The 20,982-nt window shown below is 34.9% G+C and overlaps 1 protein-coding gene and 1 long non-coding RNA gene across 2 annotated transcripts; one reads left to right on the top strand and one right to left on the bottom strand.

Annotated features, from left to right (window-relative positions):
* Window positions 1-431: 431 nt before the first annotated feature.
* LOC138129982 (ATP-binding cassette sub-family A member 17-like) lies at window positions 432-19,302 on the top strand. The gene is made up of 27 exons (XM_069046336.1): window positions 432-569; window positions 618-686; window positions 2,850-2,926; window positions 2,983-3,073; window positions 4,804-5,120; window positions 5,174-5,365; window positions 5,417-5,685; window positions 5,733-5,973; window positions 6,154-6,327; window positions 6,381-6,577; window positions 6,632-6,860; window positions 6,915-7,069; window positions 7,122-7,271; window positions 8,336-8,546; window positions 8,603-8,852; window positions 8,909-8,964; window positions 10,463-10,581; window positions 10,791-11,028; window positions 11,082-11,381; window positions 11,434-11,661; window positions 14,571-14,915; window positions 16,576-17,072; window positions 17,128-17,275; window positions 18,030-18,273; window positions 18,334-18,526; window positions 18,587-18,769; window positions 19,149-19,302. The coding sequence occupies exons 5-27, from the start codon at window positions 4,811-4,813 to the stop codon at window positions 19,176-19,178; spliced, it is 4,959 nt and encodes a 1,652-aa protein (XP_068902437.1). The 5' UTR covers window positions 432-569; window positions 618-686; window positions 2,850-2,926; window positions 2,983-3,073; window positions 4,804-4,810; the 3' UTR covers window positions 19,179-19,302.
* Window positions 11,830-13,745, bottom strand: LOC138129991 (uncharacterized). Its single transcript, XR_011159452.1, has 2 exons — window positions 12,673-13,745; window positions 11,830-12,622 (listed from the first exon to the last, which is right to left on the bottom strand). It is a non-coding gene; the product is annotated as an uncharacterized lncRNA (long non-coding RNA).
* Window positions 19,303-20,982: the final 1,680 nt, after the last annotated feature.

Raw genomic sequence — 20,982 nt, 5'->3', positions numbered from 1 at the left:
GAAGATACTACAGCTTAAACCTATTAGATATAAAAAAATTAATATGGTAGCCGTACCCACTTTCCGCTTAAATTCTAAATGCTTAAACTACAAACTCCTAATTTACACTTACTTAAAGTCTTTAAGGTACATATTTCTCGCTAGCACTTTGAACTAAGATTGTGGAAGCATCAGATTTTCCAAAGTCCTGGAGTTTCCTCCTTTTGAAAACCTGAACACTGGCGATTTCCCTCCATAGGATGTTCTATTGAATGGAATGACAAACGTACCTCTTGATCTTAAACTTATAGAGTTATAAAAATATTCTTGTAACTTCTGTAGAGGGAGAACTGAAATTATTTTCTATTAATTCCCTCCTATAAAGTATATCTTCAATAATAATTATTGTTCTGATAAGATTATATTTTCTCCGAGACATGAATACCTTGTTTTTTTTTTGTTTTAAAGTGAATCAACGCTGAATCCAGAACGGTTGTCATTTCTCTCCTGCGTTGACTTTGTTGCTCTAGATTATTATATCCGATATAAATAATAATTAGTGACTGTAAAACATTAAATGTGGTCTTATGGTATTTATTTAATATAAATACATATAAATTTAATATAACTTTTTTTAGGGCGAATAATATTTTCATTATTATCATCATCAGATAGTTGTTCTGTTGAAGCATATTATGTTCACTGAGGTAAGTGAAATTGAATTTATTTAAAGACAAATATTTTTTTAAATTGACTGGTAGAAGAATTTTCACATTTAATACCACGAGTAGACAAAGTTATGTCATGTCGCAACGCTTGAGAATACCACTCGTGCTGCGCACTCCGTGATATTCAAATTAAAGCGTGGGTGACATTCGTGAAGGCACCACAAAAATAGTCTACTTAACTTTGATTAAGAGTAGTGTTCGAGGGACTATTTAATGAACAAAATTTAAAATATTCAACGATTAGTGGAATACGCATTAATATTTTCACTAGTGAAATATTCGCTGGAATTTGCTGTTGCTAAGCTACGAAAGTAAATATCTGCTATTTTATTGGTTAATATTTGAAAAATGACAGGTGAATTGAATAGTCATTATTATTTTCGTTCTGTCTTTAGATTTCCTCAATAAAGCTGAATAATGATAACAGCTTTTGTTTGTCGATTTCTTTTACATTTCAAATTATGGAACGCGTAAAATACAGTTTAGTGACAAATTCAAAAATTGTTGAAACCAAATAAAAAGTTTTGCATTTGCGTTTTTACTCAAGGACCTTATCCACCTAGTATACGTCAAATTAAACAACTTCAGCTACAGTTGTACGAATTTACAATAGGGTCAGCTCCGTCTCATTGTGTCAGAACCAGGACAGCACAGGTCCGGAGACGGGTATCAGGGTTTTCTCAGTTGGGGCGGTACAAATATGTAAATGATAACATGTGACACATCTGTCACGAACTCACGAATCAAGGGTAAGACAATCACTCACCAGGAGGTTTCTTACCCCCCTAAATCCATCATAACGCGGAGCTCAAATCACGGGCGTCGTCTTCAGAGTGCTACATTCTGGTGTTGCGTTGCATGTCCACCGACCAACCCGAAAGACGTAGTCGGTGTGTCGTGAGCCAAAGGTGTCCCACCCGAACCTAGTGCAGTGCTCAGGTATATACCACGGTATCTGCCAGAGGTTTTAGGGATTGATGGCAGCGATTTCATAGTCCATGTTGCCCAAATTTGCTATCGCCCAGTTACCTATACCTACACTCGGTAACTGTATCTCTATTCAATGTACAAGTTGCAAAACGTAGCTTGATACTTGAGATGTGCAGATAGAATGAGAAACCCGACTTGCAAGAAAGACCAAAAATCCTCCGACGGCTTCGTTTACAGTGGGTCTCTCCCCAATACTTCCCACAGTTTCACTGGGCATTCGTTTCCCAAGTAGGTATAGTAAGGAATTTTGACTTAAGCCATAAATAAACCGAACAAAGACTCTACTTAAATGGTGATTAAATGATATTGTGCCTGTCAATCACTAGGCGGTCTCGCACAAAAAAATTACCTGGGGTATTACTCAGATCGTCTAGTGAATGACAGGCACAATATTGCAATAATTTTTTTATTACACCTGAATTATAATCCTTGTTTTTGACACTAAAATAACTAAGATAACAACAAATTCACCTACATTTTGAACAATGATAAATAGACATTTATACACAATTTATGATAGCAACGAAACAACAACAATTGACCATTTCTATATCAACGATTAATGACACAGATTACTTGGGAAAAGGTACGATGCGATCAATTAAAAAATAAATCGAGTCGGCGTGTTACCTATGGCAACCCATGCTATAGCATAGGCTCCAAAGCAAACTCGATTTATTTTTTAAATGATCGCTCGGTATTTCAATTTACTTTTTTTGTTATAATTTTCAGATTGTAGTGCAGGTATAATAAAAAATAGCCTATGATACTCCGCTACGCGTCGTGCTCTTAAACTCGTCGCGCGTACTTTAAAGGCTTTCTTATAAACTTGTATCATAATATACTATTTTTAAGTAGGGTGTTTGTTCGATTTATTTATGGCTACGTTTTTCGACTTGTACCACTTCCGGAGCCATAAATTATTATCCTGGCCCTCCCTCACGTGCATCTCGAACAGCAACGTTCGGTTCCAGTTGCCAAGTCTTACTGTCTTGCGGCTTATCTGTGCTAAAAATTACCCCCCAGTCAAAGATTCTTAACAACATAATTAATGAACAGCACGTTTGGGTGGAATGGGTAGTTTTGCTGTTGTTGTTTAGATTTTCCACTAATTTATCAACTTGCTTTGTGTAACGTAAGAACATGTTGTAGCTGGTTCTGAACGATTAAGTATCGGATGATTTTTTGAATTTCCCATCAAGCCGACTAGAATGTCTGTATAATGTGTGGTAATTCTGATAACAACATTTTTTATTACTGTATTTACTTTCTCTTTTTTTTCCAGTCAAGGAAATCCGTTAAAGATATTTACAACTGGTTACAGGATTTAAAGATATTAAGGGAAACTTTATAATAAAACGTTGATGCTAGATAAGGTAACTGAAATGATATCTTGTCTTTTAAGTATTTCTAATCTACTGATTACGTCGTAAATTTATTTCACAAGAATATTCCGTTAGTTACTTCACAAATTTATTGCTAAGCTACGTCTAGCGCCACGCTAATATCACCTAATGTTAGAAGAAGAAATTTTTGAAAATCCATGTCGACTAACCCAAATATAGGCAATGACTTAACGAAATTCTTTCGTGGGAAGAACTGTAGCTACTTTTAAACTCTCAGAATATTGACAAAATTTATTACAAATTGATAACGTTGATCTTTTTGATTAAACTCAACTATTTGGGATAATAAAGTACGAAATGTACCAATGATGAACACGTAATTGATATAGGTGCATACATTGAGTCAGAATATAAAAATCGAAGTTCGATTCGTAGAACTAGATTTAACTCTAACCAAATTCATAGTGAATCCCAAAAAACAAAACAAAGTAATTTTAACAAGAATCTCTTGAAATTATAAAAAAAATGCAGCCTTAATTTTTCGTGGTGTCACTGTCAAACTTCTTTGTTATGGAATTTACAACAGATATTATTCGTACTATCGGCGCCAACGAAATGTGAACGAATTTGTGGTGCCATAGAAACGTCTTCAGTTTTGTTCTACATTAAATAAAACTTTGTTCACTGGCGTACTATATGTATGGAAGTTAAGAAAAGATTTCTATTACCTATAACTTTCTATTACAATTTTTACAATTTTCGTCGAGTTTGGCAACAGCCCTCGCTTTTCCCATATCGGTCAAGTGTCGTGGCAGGTATATTGTTAAAAAATAAATTAAATCTGTTGACTAATTATGTTTGTGAAAATTGTCACAAATCTGTCACATTAACGCACGCCTATGATTGATGCTTCAACACACACTAGGAAAATTTGGCGTTCACATTTCGATGGCGCCGATAGTACATGCATTGCATTAGTCTCCTTGGTATCTGCCCGACTTCATTTTTTTTACCTATACCTTCCAGCATACCAGTTATCGACACTCAAAAAAAGTAGTCATTATGGCTGAAGGTCCCATTGCTATAATAACAACGTTACTATTCACGTGAACAATGACGAATGAAAGACCGCAAGTTCAAATTTTGAAAATTTTGAAAGCCTACTGTAACAGTTAATGTAATTAGACATAGTATACAATACTTTGTTATGACAAGTATGAGTAATTTATTTATTTGCATGAATTCTAAAACTTTTATAGCTTACATTTGGCTTATATAAAATTAGATTTTTGATAATAATTAATCAATTTTTTTTTTTTGGTGTGTAGAATAATACTTAAAACATACTAAACTCCATTCAAAAATCAAAAAACCACCACCTGTTGCTTTAGGTTGGTAAAATTTAAAAAACCCTGGGTAGTTATTTTTTCATACTATGTTGGTAAATGTAAATTATGACATTTATTTGATTTAAAATAAAATTCAATCGCTTTGAATTTCGTTCAAATTGATTAATTATTGCTCAGCATTATGTATTAATTGTTATTATTTTTACTTAAACATGCCCAGAAAAACAAGACACTTAATAAACACTTAACCTCAAAAATACAATTCTCACCAAATTTTACACCAGACAGCGTTGCCGATAGTAATTATCGAGGAAAATGCGACGTTGGTGGTTTTTTGATTTTTGAATGGACTTTACATATCTTGTTAAAAGAACGTCAAATGCGCGAGTTCTCTGAATTTATTAATTTTAGGTGATTCATGATGTGGCGAAAGTTGAAGTTAATATTATGGAAAAATTTACTTATCCGGAAAAGACACTGGCTGTTAACGATGACAGAAATTTTAATACCGATTTTATTGTTTACATTAATTGCTTACGGCAGATCTCGAACAAGTGGACTGAATAAAATAGAAATGAAAGACCCTACTTATCACAAAAAAAGTGAAATCGACGAGATTTATGCTCGTTTGGGGGTTGGGGAAATAAGTTTGTGGTACTCTCCATTCACCGACTTCACCGAGGGCATAATAAAAACAGTTCAAGAGAAGTTTCAAATACCAGGCGAAGGTATTTTTATTGAATACTTTATGGTTTTAACTAACTAAAAATTTTACCAACAGCAACCAAAGAGTTTATTTCAAAGGAGGATCTCTTGAAAGAATTTGGAAAAAATAATACCGCTACCATTGCTGTAGTTAATTTTATCGGAAATGATTCGACAAAACTGAATTATGAAATCGGAATGTACGATAAATACTTCACATGGAATACAGACAAACTTTTTATGCCCACGATCAATGAAGATGATGCTAGTATGTCTTTTTTATGTTAGTCTTACATAAATTAAAATATCTTTATTCTAGAAGCGTCTACGTACATTGTTAAGGGTTTTGCCGCACTTCAGATTGCCATAGATCAGGCATTTATAGAAATACATCTATCAGAGAACGACAACAAATACAAAAATATGATTTTTTCCATTCAACAATTTCCAGATCCACCACATACGTTGGACTCAGGATTGAACCAATTATTCATATATTTTCTACCATTAAGCACCATCGTTAGTTTCATATTTTTATTTCCCGCTGTACTTCAATGTGTAGGAGAAGATAAATGTTCGGGAACAAAGGTTATTATTAGTTTATGGATTGATCCTTAATTATGTTGTCATTTAAGGAATTTTTAAAAATGGTTGGAATGAAATCGTGGATGTTATGGGTGGGATGGTCAATCCATGCTCTGCTAACGAATTTATTCTCAATTGTGGTGATAATAATTTTGATGAAGGTATCTTTTTGGGGTGCCGCTTATCCACCAATCGAATTTTCTAATGGGGTCATCTTATTTTTGTTTCTCTTCTTCTACTGTATGGCAGCCATAACGTTCTGTTTTTTGATAGCCACCATTATGAATAAACGTAAGTACAAGCATTCCCAAAAAAAAAAATCTAAAATATTCAATAGCTCCCTTTCAACAGATGAGTTAAAACAGTACCTATTAGTTTATTTGTTTTCAAAATTTTGTAACAAACTGATTGTTCTGTGTAATTGTCTAATTGTCTCATTCATTATAAAGGCCAATAATATTTTAACTGTAGCCTCAACAGCAACTGTGGTCGGAATGTTATTTTGGATTTTTTCTTACTTTATACCACAAGCATTAGTAACCTCATATGATAACTTACAATGGAAATATAAAATTATGTTTGCAATATTCCCTAATATGGCTCTTCAATATGGGTATTCCGCAGTATCAGTGTACGAGATGAGAGGTAATTTTTTTCTTCTAATTTCTATAATGTGATAACTATTTGATAACGCTTAGAAAGTGGTATCCAATGGAACAATATGTTTCAATCGAGAAGTGGTGGAGAAGATGATATACCAATGGGATACGTACTTCTAATATTAACTTTTGATACTATAATATTCATGTTGCTTACTTTGTACATCGAAAACGTCAAACCAGGGGAATACGGAATTGCGAAACCTTACAATTTCTTTTTACCGAATGTTGAGAGAGTAAGTTACATTTTTATTTAAATCCACGTGGAAACAGTTAACTTTGTATTTCAGTGGTTCAATAAAATATATGGAGAGTCAGATGCGACATCAATAAATTTGATTATGGATGATGAAACTGAAAACGAGAAGAATATTTGTATACAAATTAATAAATTGTGTAAAAAATATAATACTACTGTTGCTGTCGACAATTTGACTATGAACATTTATGAAAATGAAATAACGGTATTACTAGGCCATAATGGAGCTGGGAAAACGACGACAATGTCAATTTTAACAGGTACGTAATAAATATTGTGTAAAACGTGTAAATAATCATGTTTCAATTGTAAAGGAATGATTAACGCCACTGAAGGTAATGTCATAATAAATGGGAAAGACATTAAAAAGGAAACTGAGGAAGTCAGGAAAAACACGGGACTGTGTCCTCAACACAATTTGCTATTTCTGGATTTGACAGTTCGCGAACATTTGAAGTTTTTAGCAATGGTACGAAATCTTTTTACTAGGAAATTTGTGAACTTATTTTCAATTTTTTCAGTTAAAAGGATTAGACAACATTGATTGTGAAGTAAAAGACATGTTGCAAAAGCTAGATCTTAATGAAAAAGCAAATAGTATGGCTTGTAGTTTATCGGGAGAAATGAAGCGGAAGTTGTGTCTGGGAATGGCGTTGATCGGTGACTCTAAAGTGAGTGTCCTCAACGAATGTTTTTGGTGGTTTACTTTGCAAGAATACGGGGGCGACACTGAAAATTTTTAGAAAATCAAACAAGCATTAATTTAAAAAAAATGTTAAATGATTTTAATGTTTGTCAAAATGTTCCCTTTTAACATCAATACATTTTTGTAATCCATGAAACCACTCCGTATAGCAATGATACCACTCTTCCTGAGATACTTCAGAAACCAGGTTTTTATAATGTTCCGCTGCTTTACTTGATGACGAAAAAGTGATTCCACGCATTTTATTTTTAATTTTTGGAAAGAAAAAGAAATCACAAGGTGCTAGGTATTCGAAATCAAATTTGAAGTGTGGCTTTGAATTTTTTCAGAGTTTTGCTGCACCATTCAATGCGTTGTTCTTTTTCATCGGGGTTACTTTATGTGGAATCCATCGATAACAAATTTTTTTCACGTCTAACTGTTGAAGTAAAATATTTTGGATTTGACTCATACCCAATGTCGCCCGAATAAATTCATAAGATGTCCGTCGAACTTCCTCAAGCATTGCTCTAACAGCAGCAATATTCTCATCAGTAACTGCAGTTCTTGGGCCCCCTTCACGAAATTCATCTCTAAGAAAAAACCGATCTCTTTTGAATTCGCTGTACCAATTATAGATTGTTACCTTAGATGGGGCTTTTTCGCAAAATGCATTTCTAAGCCGATCTTCACAAGCATTAATGACGATTTGAAATCGTAAAAAATCATGGCCCGGAAATGTTCTCTAGTCAAATTCATTTTTGGGTGAACACAAAATCTTTAAATTATGATAATAAAAAAAATATTTGAGCAAATCACACAAACTAAACGGCAATCAACTTACAAAACATTAAAGAGTAACTGTCAAAGAAAATCAAATTTCATTCGTTTTTAGATACATGACATTCTAGAAATTTTCAGTGTTGCCCTCGTATACAACAGATTTTATTGGTACATATGTTTCGTAATGTAGTTTGTAAAAGCGTCTTATTTTAATGTTTTTAAAAGTTTTTGATCCGAGTTGTTTGAGGTTTAGCTAATTATTTTAAGGTACTAATTTTGGATGAACCTACTTCGGGTATGGATCCTGAATTGCGTAGAAAGATTTGGAACTTGCTTTTAGAAGGTAGAAAGACCAAAACAATTGTAATAAGCAGCCACTTTATGGAAGAAGCGGATATATTAGGAGATCGCATAGCTATTATGGCTGACGGTTCCTTGCTATGCTACGACACTCCCATGCGCTTAAAAATTAAATATGGTGATTGATTTTGTGGTTTTTTGTTGTATAAACAAAATACATGAATTTATTTTAAGATACTGGCTACCACTTGTCATTAATGCTTACTTCTAAGAAGTATGTTGACGAAATATTAAGAGAAATTGTGAAACAAGTGCCGGAAGCACACGTGTTGCGAGAAAATATTGATACCGTTGTTTATGTATTGCCACTGAGCGAGAAGTCAAAGTACAGAGCCGTGTTTGAATTGTTAGAAAAAAGTAAGGACCAATGGAACATTGTTTCGATACGTCTAAACGTAGCAACTCTTAATGACGTGTTTTTAAAGTAAAATAAGTAAGTGCTTTAGAAACAAATGTTTATAATCGTATATATATTTTTAGAGCTAACGATAAAATCCATGAGAAGGACGAGACAGTAGATGAGATGATCAAAAATGGTAAGCCTGTTTCATAGTATTAGCAATTTCGCGTCAGTATGTGTTATCGGAAATTTTTAGTCTTAACAGTCCTGACAAAATATGAAACATTCAAATATACCTAATTGTGCAGAAAGGCCTTTAGTTGCGTAGACGTACTTATTTTTAAATTAATAAATCCAGATTCTGAAAACTGTATGAATGAATTGGTAATATAGAAATGTTTTATTTTTTTGCGCGATTGTACTCTATTTGCTTGTTTACCACGTCTGTTTTCAAGACGGTAAGCTCTGTTTACTCGTTCCTAATGATAAACTCGACGGTAAGTAATTTATGGTGTTCTAGAATGGTAAGTAAAGTTTATTCAAAATTAATCGATTATTATAATAATTTTTATGTAGACAGAAGTTGAAGACAAGTTGTGAGGGCACTTTCTGGAAACTCATAAAGCTCTCGTAGTCGGCTTTCCTTGCCGCTTCAATGAAATAGCATTAGCAAACTTGCCGCGACATTGGCATTGTCAAAATTTTCATACCCCGCATTTTCCTTGTCTTCTTGATTACACATTGAGGTCGTCCGTTTCAGAATTTCTTTAGTTGTGACACCATGAGGAATTTTTCTTGTAAATTGAATCTTGTTTTCGACAGAATCTTCAATGTAGCTGAACTTCGAGGAAACGAGTGACTCCTAGTCCTAACGTTCTCTGGATTTTTCAGAAATCAGGGCTGAACGCACCCCACATTCCAAGTTTCTTCTACAGTTTTCGCACTCACTAAGATCACTCATTTTACTGCTTCTTTTTCAACACGACTGACGATATTTGCACACAAAAACTGCAATGGCGGTAACTGTTTACAGATTGCCTTAAAAACGCGATACAAAAATCGACCTTGTGGCAATACGATGTGAAGGGCGTCGTATCGCATTGCATTCTAGTTAGGAATGATTTGTAATAAATATTAAATCGCGCAAAAAATCTCATAAGCATCACGAACGTTAATGACATGTACCGATCTCAGACAATATTTGGAGTCGTCGCTGCGTTCCTCCTCTAAACAATAGCTGACTTCCATATCCCCACCACATTAATGACAGTTCTCAGCTATTAGGATAAACAAACCGGTTTTGTAGTGAGTTGTAATAGGGAAGTGCCAAAGTTTTAATGTTTCTATCGGGCTTCGCTGAATAAAAAGCAAGTATATTCGAAAAAATTGTAATTAGTGTGTGTACACCAGAGATATGGAGTTGTGCACTTGTTCTCATGTGTAATGCCTTCGTTTTGTGGAGTTGTTGGCTGTGTCTTAAAATTAGTTCTGACTATTTTATAACTGTAAGTTCAGAAATCTCGTCTGTTATCAGGCCGGTATTGTTCAGAACACAGGTTTACAACATAACCTTGCCGGTTTGTTTATCCTAATAGCTGATTCTGTCATAAAAGGGGTGGGGATAGGGAACTGACCTATTGTCTTCGTTCGGTACATTGTCATTACAGTTCATTATACTTAATATACTATTTTAGGCTTGAAGAAAATGAATTCGCAGTCTCAAAGTTCCCATCCGAGGTGTAATATTTTTACGTCGCTTATGAAAAAACGATTTTATTTCATGAAAAGGAAATTTTACTGGTACATTCCGGCGGTCAGTATTTTACCACTAAAATTTTTAAAATAATTTTCTTGACCACGTGTTCTACTTCATAGTCCAAAATTTGCAACATTTTGCAGGTTTTATTTATTTTGTAATTCAGGTTAAACTCTGTCAAAGTGTGTCAAATATACCAGAAATTCAAATAAATTGTTAAAAATAATTAGGGACAACACTGTTAATATAGATGAATATGATTTCAGATATTTGTTACAATTTCCATTTTCTTGTTGGCCATTTGGTTAAGCATGGCAAGTAAGGTTCACAACAAGAAAAAAAATCCGCAATTAAACCTAAGTTTGCACGTTTACGGCAAACCAATAGTGTATTATGGTGGAAAAGAATCTTCAGATTCGACGGTCCTTAAAATGAGACAATTTTACAGTGAAGCTGTACTTCGCGAAGGGGGAAACCCCGTTCTTGAGGAGGATGTGGCTCAAGGTAGGTTTAGGATTTTTAATGTCCACGCTGGACGCTCAGCTTTTGTTTTGCAGGGATAATAGGGGCGGGCACGGATGATATAGCTTTTTATAAGCAACATTTAATCGCTGCTGCAGAATTTAATGATAGCGGTGGTACAATTTTAGTTAATTCCATGTATTCTCAAAATGCCCTTCATGGGGTACCGATTTCTATCAACCTCGCAATGAACGCGATCGTAAAGGCTTTATTTAACGAAAGTTTTTCAATTACTATTAGCAATACCCCGCTAAAGCCACTTTATACAGAATTTTCACATTCAGAGTTGTCTGTGATAATTGTTACAAGCACCTGGTTTATTCTGATTCCTCTAAGTAAACATACACGTTACTGTTTATTTCTGGGTTATGTTATGTTAATTTTCAGGTATGCTTTTGTTCATGACTAATTTCATTACATTCCCGAATTTGGAGACGTCAACCCATTTTATACATATTCAGATTTTCGCGGGAGTAAGAATATATGTCTATTGGTTGGCTAATTTAATCTATGATTATGCTTTCGCAATTGTAATAATTTTACTACTGCTTGCATCGATAAGTTTAATGGACGTGTTAGCTTATGAATCCGTGGTTTTCAAGAGGGACGAAATTTGTACGTTAATTTATTTAGAATTTGCAGTTATCCAACTAATGTGCCGAAAGTTGTTGGTAAATATGTTTGTGTGCAACCGTACGCGAAATGAGCACTTCGCGTGCCTAGAGCAGGCCGCAAAATTGAATTTCGCAGCCGTTGCCTTGACCACGGCCGTACAAGTAAAAGTCATTTCAATATTTATTTATTATCACAATTACAACATATCTATCTCTATATTTGCGGTGTGATCTTACAAAATCTGGATTGGGTACAGTTAAAGTTTGATTTATGCCAGTTTTTGTGTCAGGAACGGCCGCTATTAGTACAGAATTTTCATCCGGTTTGAAGTTCCCGCCAATTTCAAATAGAGTGGTCGCCGCATGAATGACGAGTCGGTAAAAAAGATCGATCTAGAACAGACACGTATGAATTAGGTTAATTTTTCACCGTTCAAAAAGAGAAATATCTAGTAACTAACTAATAATATATCCTGAATCCTGAATGGCATCAACAGACATTTTGGTTTATTTGTCTCTTCGCACGGCATCTGATATTTCCACGATTAAAATAACCTAAAAGGAAATTTAACATTTACGTGCCACAATAAATAAATTCCAGTAAATAGATAAGCCAATGCAGCATTATCCGACACGGTTTTCACATTCTTCTTGTTACATCAGTCTCAAAGTCACTGTAACATTTTTTATATTGCTGTTTCGATTTTTCAGGTTTCAAATGCGACACTGCACAATTTATAATATTTTTTTAACTCTGGATGAGTACATGGAACAAGAGCTGCATATTTGCGGTATAATCTTACAAATTCTGGATTGGTCACAGTAAAAGTTCATTTTATGCCAGTTTTTGTGTCAGGAACGGCCACTATTAATACAAAATGTTCATCATTGATGTCATCGATAGACATTTTGGTTAGTTCGTCTCTTCGCATGACTCCTAATATTCCCATGATTAAAATGACCTAAAAAAGGGCATATTATACAGCAAATTGATCTGGTCTCGTGTCAATACCTTAGACTTTTTCGCCTGATAACCAACTGACTTTTATTCAAAAAAGGTACCAATTTCAGCAACTTCGTAACACCAATGCCATCCCGTATGTTCAGCGTGAGCTTCAACATTGAATATGTGCTCCATAAAGTTGAACTTTTCACAGTTTTTGATTTTTCCATTAAATAAGCCAAAACAACATTCTCCGACACCGTTTTCACATTATTTTTATTACACCGCTCTTTAAAGTCATTGTAACACTTATCGTACTGCCGTTTGGACTTTTCTGGTATTAAATTGGACACTGCACAATCTGAAATATTTTTTAACTCCGGGGAAGTAGACGGAACAAAAACGTTGTAATTTTCTTGCGACATTTTTCCAATTTTTCTCAAAATGAATTGTTTTATTTATGTCGTTTCCATAGCGACATGTAAGCCGACTTTATTTTTATTGACAGTGAAGGAAATTTTACTTGTTCAATTTATAATTACAAATTTTCGGGTTGCACACAAAATGTTGTGTACACCTTGGCTACGAAATCCTTTGACGACCTCGAGATTGTCTTGTCTCGGCCGCAAAACGGCCTTGACGACAATTTTTCTCTCGGTTCGTCAAAGTAGGATTTCGCAGCCTTGCTATACAAATAACTATTTTGGTACACGCGCTCCAAAATTGCCATTTTACGAATTCATTTGAATCCGTAAAATGAGTCTTTTCCGAATTTATTCCCGAAAAATTGCCATGACAATCGATGACCATGACTGTCGATGGTTTTAGTGTTTGTGGCTGTAATAAAATAGTATGTATACAGGGGTATTCACGAGTGATAATGAGCCCCACAGAATAAAAAATGCAACCTACAATAGCTAAATTTTTGAAAAAAGCCGGACATTTTAATTTCAGTAGCCAGCTTTTTTCGAAAATGTAGTGTGGGTTGGATTTTTAATTCTGTCGGGCCCATTATTACTCGTAAATAACCCTGTATTATTACATGAGCAAGAAAAGAAGGTTTTAGTCTCAAAGTATTTAAAAATTATTTACTTTTTCATGGAGATAATATAGTAACGCATCTTCGTTTACAAGCACTACCCCGTTATTTTCTTTCCAGCGGTTAAATGTATCATATTCTTTATAATACCTGGCACGCAATTTTTCTGGAAGTAAACCCAGTTCAATTTTATTTGCCTTTTTAGAAATATCTTCAGGATTTTGAAGCATTTTAAAAACTTTTCTGGTATTTTTTTAATGACAGAATTAATAAATAAACAAAACAAACTTGTTGCTATGGCTAAGCTACAAGTTTTTATTTACGGTTGCACTTTTTTGAACAACTTTACCGCGATCGCAATAGAAATTTCGTAATGAAAAGTCATGTGAAAGGTTTGGAGAGCTATTACCAAAAAATGTTGTTTGTCACACGTACCTAAAACGTTTTTGCTCGGCTGTCGCCTCGTCCGGAAACAGCAACGATTCGTCCGCAAAAACAATGTTTTAGGTCCTTGTAACAAAAATAACTATTTCATGCCGCCAGCCGTTATCGACGGGAACGTTAAATTTCCGGCCTAGTACTTACAAAAGTGACCTTGGTTAAAAATTCGCTAGAGAATGGGCTGGCAGCATTGATTATTAAATATCAACAAAGTTTGACATAGAAGTTACTTTGGTTGAATTAATTAATAATAATTTTTTACTTTTTAAAAATGATTTAAATTTGTCGGCATGAAAAATTTTGTGGATTACACGTCCAGAAAATGTTTGGCGAGTGCTCGTGTTCCGCCTCGGCTAGGCGCCTTGGCTACGCAATACCACTCACACTCGCAAAATATCATTTTCTGGACTAGTGATCCAAATAACTACTACTCGGCGCTTTAGCTGAATGACTGTAAGCCAACGAAAATTAATTGCGACTATTGCAGGGACATTTTTCACAATATTTTTGTGTTACGCGATTGGTTCGTTGCCTCTTGTTTACATATTTAGCTACAGAAAAAGTGGTGGATTCACATCCTTCCTGATGTACGGAATGTCTATTGGATTAATACCAACTATTATTATTAATACGATGGAACTGTCTAATGATGACTACTACGTGAAACTTGCAAATGTCCTAAAACATTGTTTATTACCGTTATCACCTCAGTTTGGACTGAGTCATATCTGCATCAGGTTTTCTCAAAAATACGTTGAAAACGTTAATTGGGAGTATATGGATCCAAATAAGAGGAAGTATATTTGTGAAACTGATCCAAATCCATGCTGTGGTGAGTAGTTCAATATTTTTTTATAAAACTACGATCGAGCACAAAAAATGTCAAAGTTGTAATGCTTTATTCACCCTACGGGCTTTCAGATTTCTGCATACAGCTTTATCTAAACAAAATTATAATTCCAAAAAACTAAACACATCTAAAAATAACATTTTTCTTTCTATTCCCCACCCCTCTGTTTCACGATCCTTTCTCTCCTCTTCATCCATCTTATCTCCGTTCCGTCTGCGCTCAATATTTCTCCTCGCCCCTTTCGTCCCTCTCTCTCATTTCGTTGCATCCGCTTCACATGTGCTCGATCGTCTCACTTTCCTCGCGGCACATCCTGCACTTTCTTGTTCTCACGTATATCTCCTCGATCTTCCGCACCAGTCATTCGCTTATTCCTCTCTCTCTCTCTCTACACTCAAGTATTTTCTCTTTGTCCACCTTGTCGAAGGCCGCCCTGTAGTGCGCCTGTAGTGCGCACATCCTCCCCTCTTTCTTTTTCAGTTCGCTTTTTGCCAAATGGCCCCTTCCCTTTCTGAATCCGGGTTGGCTATCGGGCAACATTCCCTTTTCCTCTATCTCTCTCTTCATCCTTTTGCTCAAGACTGACGCATACAACTTATACCCCGTGTTCAGGAGAGTTATTCCTTGGTAGTTTTCCGCTCTTTTTTTATAGATGTGGCAGATTACGCCCTATCTCTAGTCTACCATTCTCTCTACAATTCTTTCGATCCCATATATCCACGCTTCATTCTGCACTCCTTCCCTCTCTGGTGCCTTTCTCTTTTTCAGCTTCCTTATGTGTCTTTCCACCTCTTCCACTGTGATTTCTGTTTCCTCTGGCGTCGTATACTTCTCCTTCAATTGTGTTCCTGCCTTTCCTTCTTCATTTCTCCCAGCAGTTTCCTGAAATACTCTTCCCATTCTCCTCCTGTACTCTTCCACTCCTCGTTCATCACACACTTTTATTGTCAGCTTCTTCTGCTCCTCCCATTTCTTCGTGATTAGTTCCTTCTATAATTATTTCCAGCGGGAGATGGTCAGTCTCTACTCTCTCTCCTATTGTGAATTTTTCCACTCTTTCCCATCCTTCTTCGTTCACTATTGTGTATTCTATAACTGTTTCCCCCCTGCTACCTACGTAGGTCCATTCCCTTTCTTCGTCCCCTTGTTTGTTCCCGGTCAATGCTTCCCATCCATTTTCGTCGATCCATTCCATCAGTTTCTTCCCCTCTGCATTTTCCACCTTGTCTTTGGATTTTCTTTTTCTATTCCCCCTCTCCTCTTATCAATTTCTTTCTCCTCGCTCTCCTCCCTGTCCTTCTTCATTGTTTCCTCGGCCCGTCTTGTTGTTATCGTCATCACTTTGCTATATATTGTTATTATCTTCCACCACTCACTGCCTATATGAACGTTTCTTTCCATGCATCCTTCTTCTTCTTCCTTTTCTTGTGGCTTTTCTTCAATCTCTAATTTCACCCCTGTTATTATTCCCCATGCAGCTCTTTCCTTTTTCTTTTCTGTAAAACAGTTCTGATCTCGCTGACCAGAGCAAGTAAGGTTTTTCAGGAACAAGCAACGTAAAACGTGAAATTAAGATATAATTTGTGATATTAGTAGGTAGACACGGTTAATACATACATGCCAGTATTTGTTGTTTTTGTAGGAGAACCATCGGAGCAATGTGAGAATTATAAAGATTATTTTTCTAACGAAAAGTTTGGAATAAGAGAGGATCTTTTGGAAATGACGATATCACCTTTTGCACTATATTTTATAATGTTGCTATTTTTAAACTCAGAACCGTACCAAAAAATGTTACATTATCTGAAGTACAGAATAGAAACTATAAGGTCCCGTTGCGATCGTACATCAAATGCTGGAAACTCTACATCGAGTGCTGAAGAGGATAAACAAACAACTTCAGAAGAACCTACGAGTATAACACTACGCGTCCAAAATTTAACGAAATCTTTTGGAAGAAAACAAATCGTAAAAAACTTAAAGTTCCACTTGGAGAAAAATAAATGCTTGGGGCTCTTAGGAGTAAATGGTGCAGGAAAATCGACAATATTTCGGATGCTAACGAAATATTTATTTTTTGATAAAGGGCAAATCACCATATCCGACGGTTCGCAATCAACCTCGATTTCGAAAGCCCAGGTAAGAGAAACGTGAAATATGACTTTGAGAGCAGAATAAGAATTCTTTTTTTAAGTATTCGGAAAAAATCGGTTATTGTCCCCAAGAGGATTGTTTGAATTATTATCTAACAGGAAGAGAATTGTTGTACGTCTTCGCACGCATAAAAGGGTATTCTAGCGAAGATGCTGATGAAATCACTAAAGATTTATTGATCATATTTGGTAAATATTTCTAGAAACAATGTATAGAAAACATTTGTATGACCAACGAAAAAAAGGAGTAGGAGTTCTTATGAAAAATAAAATTTCTGCAAACGTGCGGCGTAACTTAATAAGCTGTCAACTTTCAATTTTGACATTTACGTGAATTTTATATAAAAAATTATTTTCATGCGAGAACATAAAGTAGAAACAGAAACTTACTTTTGAAATCGGAACCAAGAAAATAATAACTGAATTTATCATACACAATCTTACGTGTTGGAGTTTCAGCAAAATCTCTTCCATCATACTCGTAGCTGTTACTATCGTTGAAAATAATCCACACATTTTCAAAAGTTTTGTTTTTCATAGCCACTCCTTACCGTTTTTTATCATATTCTACAAAGTATGTATAAAGGAACGTATATCAAGTGTCCTCTGGAATTCGAATATATGTATATATGTTTCCCGCTCAGTAGCATATTGTGGTACCAAATAGAAAAACAGAGTTTTTGTGAGTCACTTAATTACATAAAAACTGTTGTGAGATGAAAAGTAATTAGAATATAGAAAAACTGAAGAAAATCACAAGCAAAACAACTAAGACGTCGAACTCACAACTGATTTGATGGGTTTAACGGCTTGACCATAGTTCGACACAATAAAATTATTTCACAAGACTCTTGATATGCGTTCTTTCATAGAGACTTTGTACTATATTAAATTATAATTTTAAACGAGCACCATGTAACAATTTTATGAAAAAATATTTTAGATTTAAACAAGTACGCAGACAAACCGTGCTTGGAATACAGCGGCGGCAACAAGAGAAAACTTAACTGTTGTTTAGCATTTTTGGGATCACCGAGTGTTATTTTATTGGATGAACCGACCAGTGGGGTTGATCCAGCCAGTCGCAGCAATTTTTGGAACATATTTTCATATTTTAAGAATAAGCGGCAAACATCATTTTTGCTTTGTTCACAAAGTATGGAAGAATGTGAACGTTTGTGCGACAAGTAAGTGGCTGTTTTTAAATACTCTTAACTGATCATGATGAAATTATTTCGCATTTACAGAGTTGCAATTATGAAAAATGGTGAAATAAAAAATCAGGGACATATAGTCGCCTTAAAAAAAACCATGTATCAAAATGGTTATAATCTGATAATTAAGTTGAAGACTCGGTTGAAGAACGGTATTGATGGTACAGATCCAATAAAAAATGCCTTAAAATCCAAGTTAGATGCCGTTCTTCGACAAGAATATGCAGTAAATGAAACTTTTATGTTGTAAATAAAGCGAATTTGCTTATACGTAATTATTTTTTAGGAGTCTCTAGAATTCCAATTGAAGAATAATGATGAGAAACCTTTGAGTGAGACATTTGGTGTATTGGAAGAACTAAAGAAGAGTTATCATACAAATATTGAAGATTACATAATAAGTGAAATGTCCTTAAAGGAAATATTCTTATCTGTTGCAGAAGAAAAAGAAGAAGAAAACCATGTGCAGGTATAGAAAAATGCAACTGCATTTGATCATAACTGAGTAACACGATGGTAAAATAAAGTTGTAATAAATTAGAGTAATAGTTAATTATAAGGAGCAAAAATTCAGTTTTATGTGCTGAGGCTGGCTGGCAGTTTGCTCAACACCTTGCAGAATTTCAGGTTCCAAGTCTAAAACACGGCTAGATCTTGAACGGCCTCGCTCGATCGAGATTTATTGGACCCTCAGTACTATAACTTTTTGACTTAGCTATTCTGGTCATGGCACGAATGTAATTCTGGTCATTTTTCTTTGTATTTGAGCGAAACAATACGAAACTAAAATTGTGATAAAAGATTATTTATTTTCTTACCTTGTGTTGTATTTCTTATTTTTGTTTCAGAGAGGCCGTACTGTTGGAGGAGTTATTTAAGTGCAATGACCGAAAACAGTTCATTTAAATTTTATTTAACAAGTAATCGTGTCTCGTGGTGTTTGGTCCCAACTAATGTTAAAATGTTTAATAAATGAGTGAATTTAATAAATTATTTCTTGGTTTTGGTGGAAGTTTAATTACTGACTGAATGAAATTTAACTACTAGATGAGTGAGTATGCTAAATAAATAAATTTATGAAAATGAAAGAGGATTTAAAAAGTTTGATATACCAATTATGATCCCCTGTTAAGTTTCATTCCTCACGAATATTCAGGGGAATTGGCGTGAAGCTTGGGATAATATCAGGAATAATGAAAAGGGGAAGTGCCATCAGACTTATGAGAAACGCTTTTCCACGTATCAGATGTCTGTGAACGGTCAATTTCCCAATTAATGAATGACGTTGCCTCATTTCGTGCTCTGCGCCGGACCACAGCAATTTGAGTACGACGGACACTGGAAGATCCTCCCTGACTACGAGGACTCCAAGGAACGAATAATTAATTAAAAATCTTTGGAAAACTATTTTAGAAAAGGTTGCCTTGGCGAAAACGCATTTCCCCAATCATTAAATGCAAAAAAATCGCATACTATACTAAGGACAACGTAACATTTTATCTGCCCCGCCCATTTCATTTTCTTAGTTACCAATTAAATAGGTTGTTAAGACGATCTGATTTACACAGTAAAAATTTCTGAGATTCGAATTGTCTTAATGACATTTTATTTTTTAGAACCTAAAACAATAATTGTGGACTTGACAGCAAAATTCTAACCTTAACTTTTTTACGTGGCAGATGTGATGAAAAGTTGTACAGATTGAATCTGGCTTTGATTCTGATTGGTCAATTTTAGTGAGCGGAGCAGATAAAAAGTTATAACGGCAATACTATAGTCACAGGCTAATTTTAAATAATAATAAAAGTATTTTAAAAATTAGTTTATGTATTTCAATTTCTTTGTCCCCTTATTTCATTACGAGTGGCATGATAAAATGATGTAAAATCCCACATTTAATATTCAAACAGATATACTCGTAGAATGCGTTGAAGAAGTTACAAAAGAATTAAAAGATAATGGGTCAGATGAAAATTTTGAAAGTGTAATTAATTCCGCAAAGGAAATTGCAAACATACTAGATCCAGTTTTTTCAGAAATTCCAACAAGAAAAAACAAATCATGATAATGAGGCGAATGATGAACCAATTAATAACACAAAAGATAATTTTAAAATTAACTTTTTTTGTTGTTTCAGACCCTACTCTGTAATTTCTCATTAAAGGATCAATTTTGTTAAAGGAGTACAGTGAAATATTTAAAATTTTCCATAATGTCAACGCATTAAAACAATGGTTAGAGGAAAACATCTTAAAGCACTGTAAAGGTTTGAATTTAAAATTGAATAATGATAAAGATACTGTCACCTTTGGTTTCTCGCCCTACACACGTTGGTGGCCTCCAAAATTCCCTCTTTTGCTGGAGCGAAGATGATTGCGCGCGCGGGTCTTTCTTGAACATTCGATCTTATCAGAAAAATCTTCACTCGCGTTTTTCGAATCTTTCGGTCCACGTGCCTTTGCTGACCGTTTCGTTCGAGTGAACCCAATTCGTTACCTGGTGTCTGGGATTTTTATTCGACGAAATCCAGTGGATAGTGTGCTGTATCGTCTACGGGTGGAATTGGGCACACCCTACCAACTCCGCTTAGGATGGCTTTTGGCCCCGACGCTTAAGGCCCGTGACGTGATCCACTTCGAAATTTCCGAGGCATTTCCGTTGCCCGAGGGTAGATGAGTCGCT

Source organism: Tenebrio molitor, chromosome 4 (assembly GCF_963966145.1).
Source record: "Tenebrio molitor chromosome 4, icTenMoli1.1, whole genome shotgun sequence".
NCBI lineage: Eukaryota > Metazoa > Arthropoda > Insecta > Coleoptera > Tenebrionidae > Tenebrio > Tenebrio molitor.
Note: the sequence above shows the minus strand (reverse complement) of the source record. Positions and strands in the feature narration are given on the sequence as shown.

Excerpts from the sequence above, each read along its gene's own strand:
- LOC138129982 (XM_069046336.1), top strand. The coding sequence starts at position 4,811 with ATGATGTGGCGAAAGTTGAAGTTAATATTATGGAAAAATTTACTTATC. Across the intron at positions 5,366-5,416 it reads GATCAATGAAGATGATGCTA|AAGCGTCTACGTACATTGTT; the intron begins GTATGTCTTTTT and ends TCTTTATTCTAG. Across the intron at positions 17,276-18,029 it reads AGATTTATTGATCATATTTG|ATTTAAACAAGTACGCAGAC; the intron begins GTAAATATTTCT and ends AAAATATTTTAG.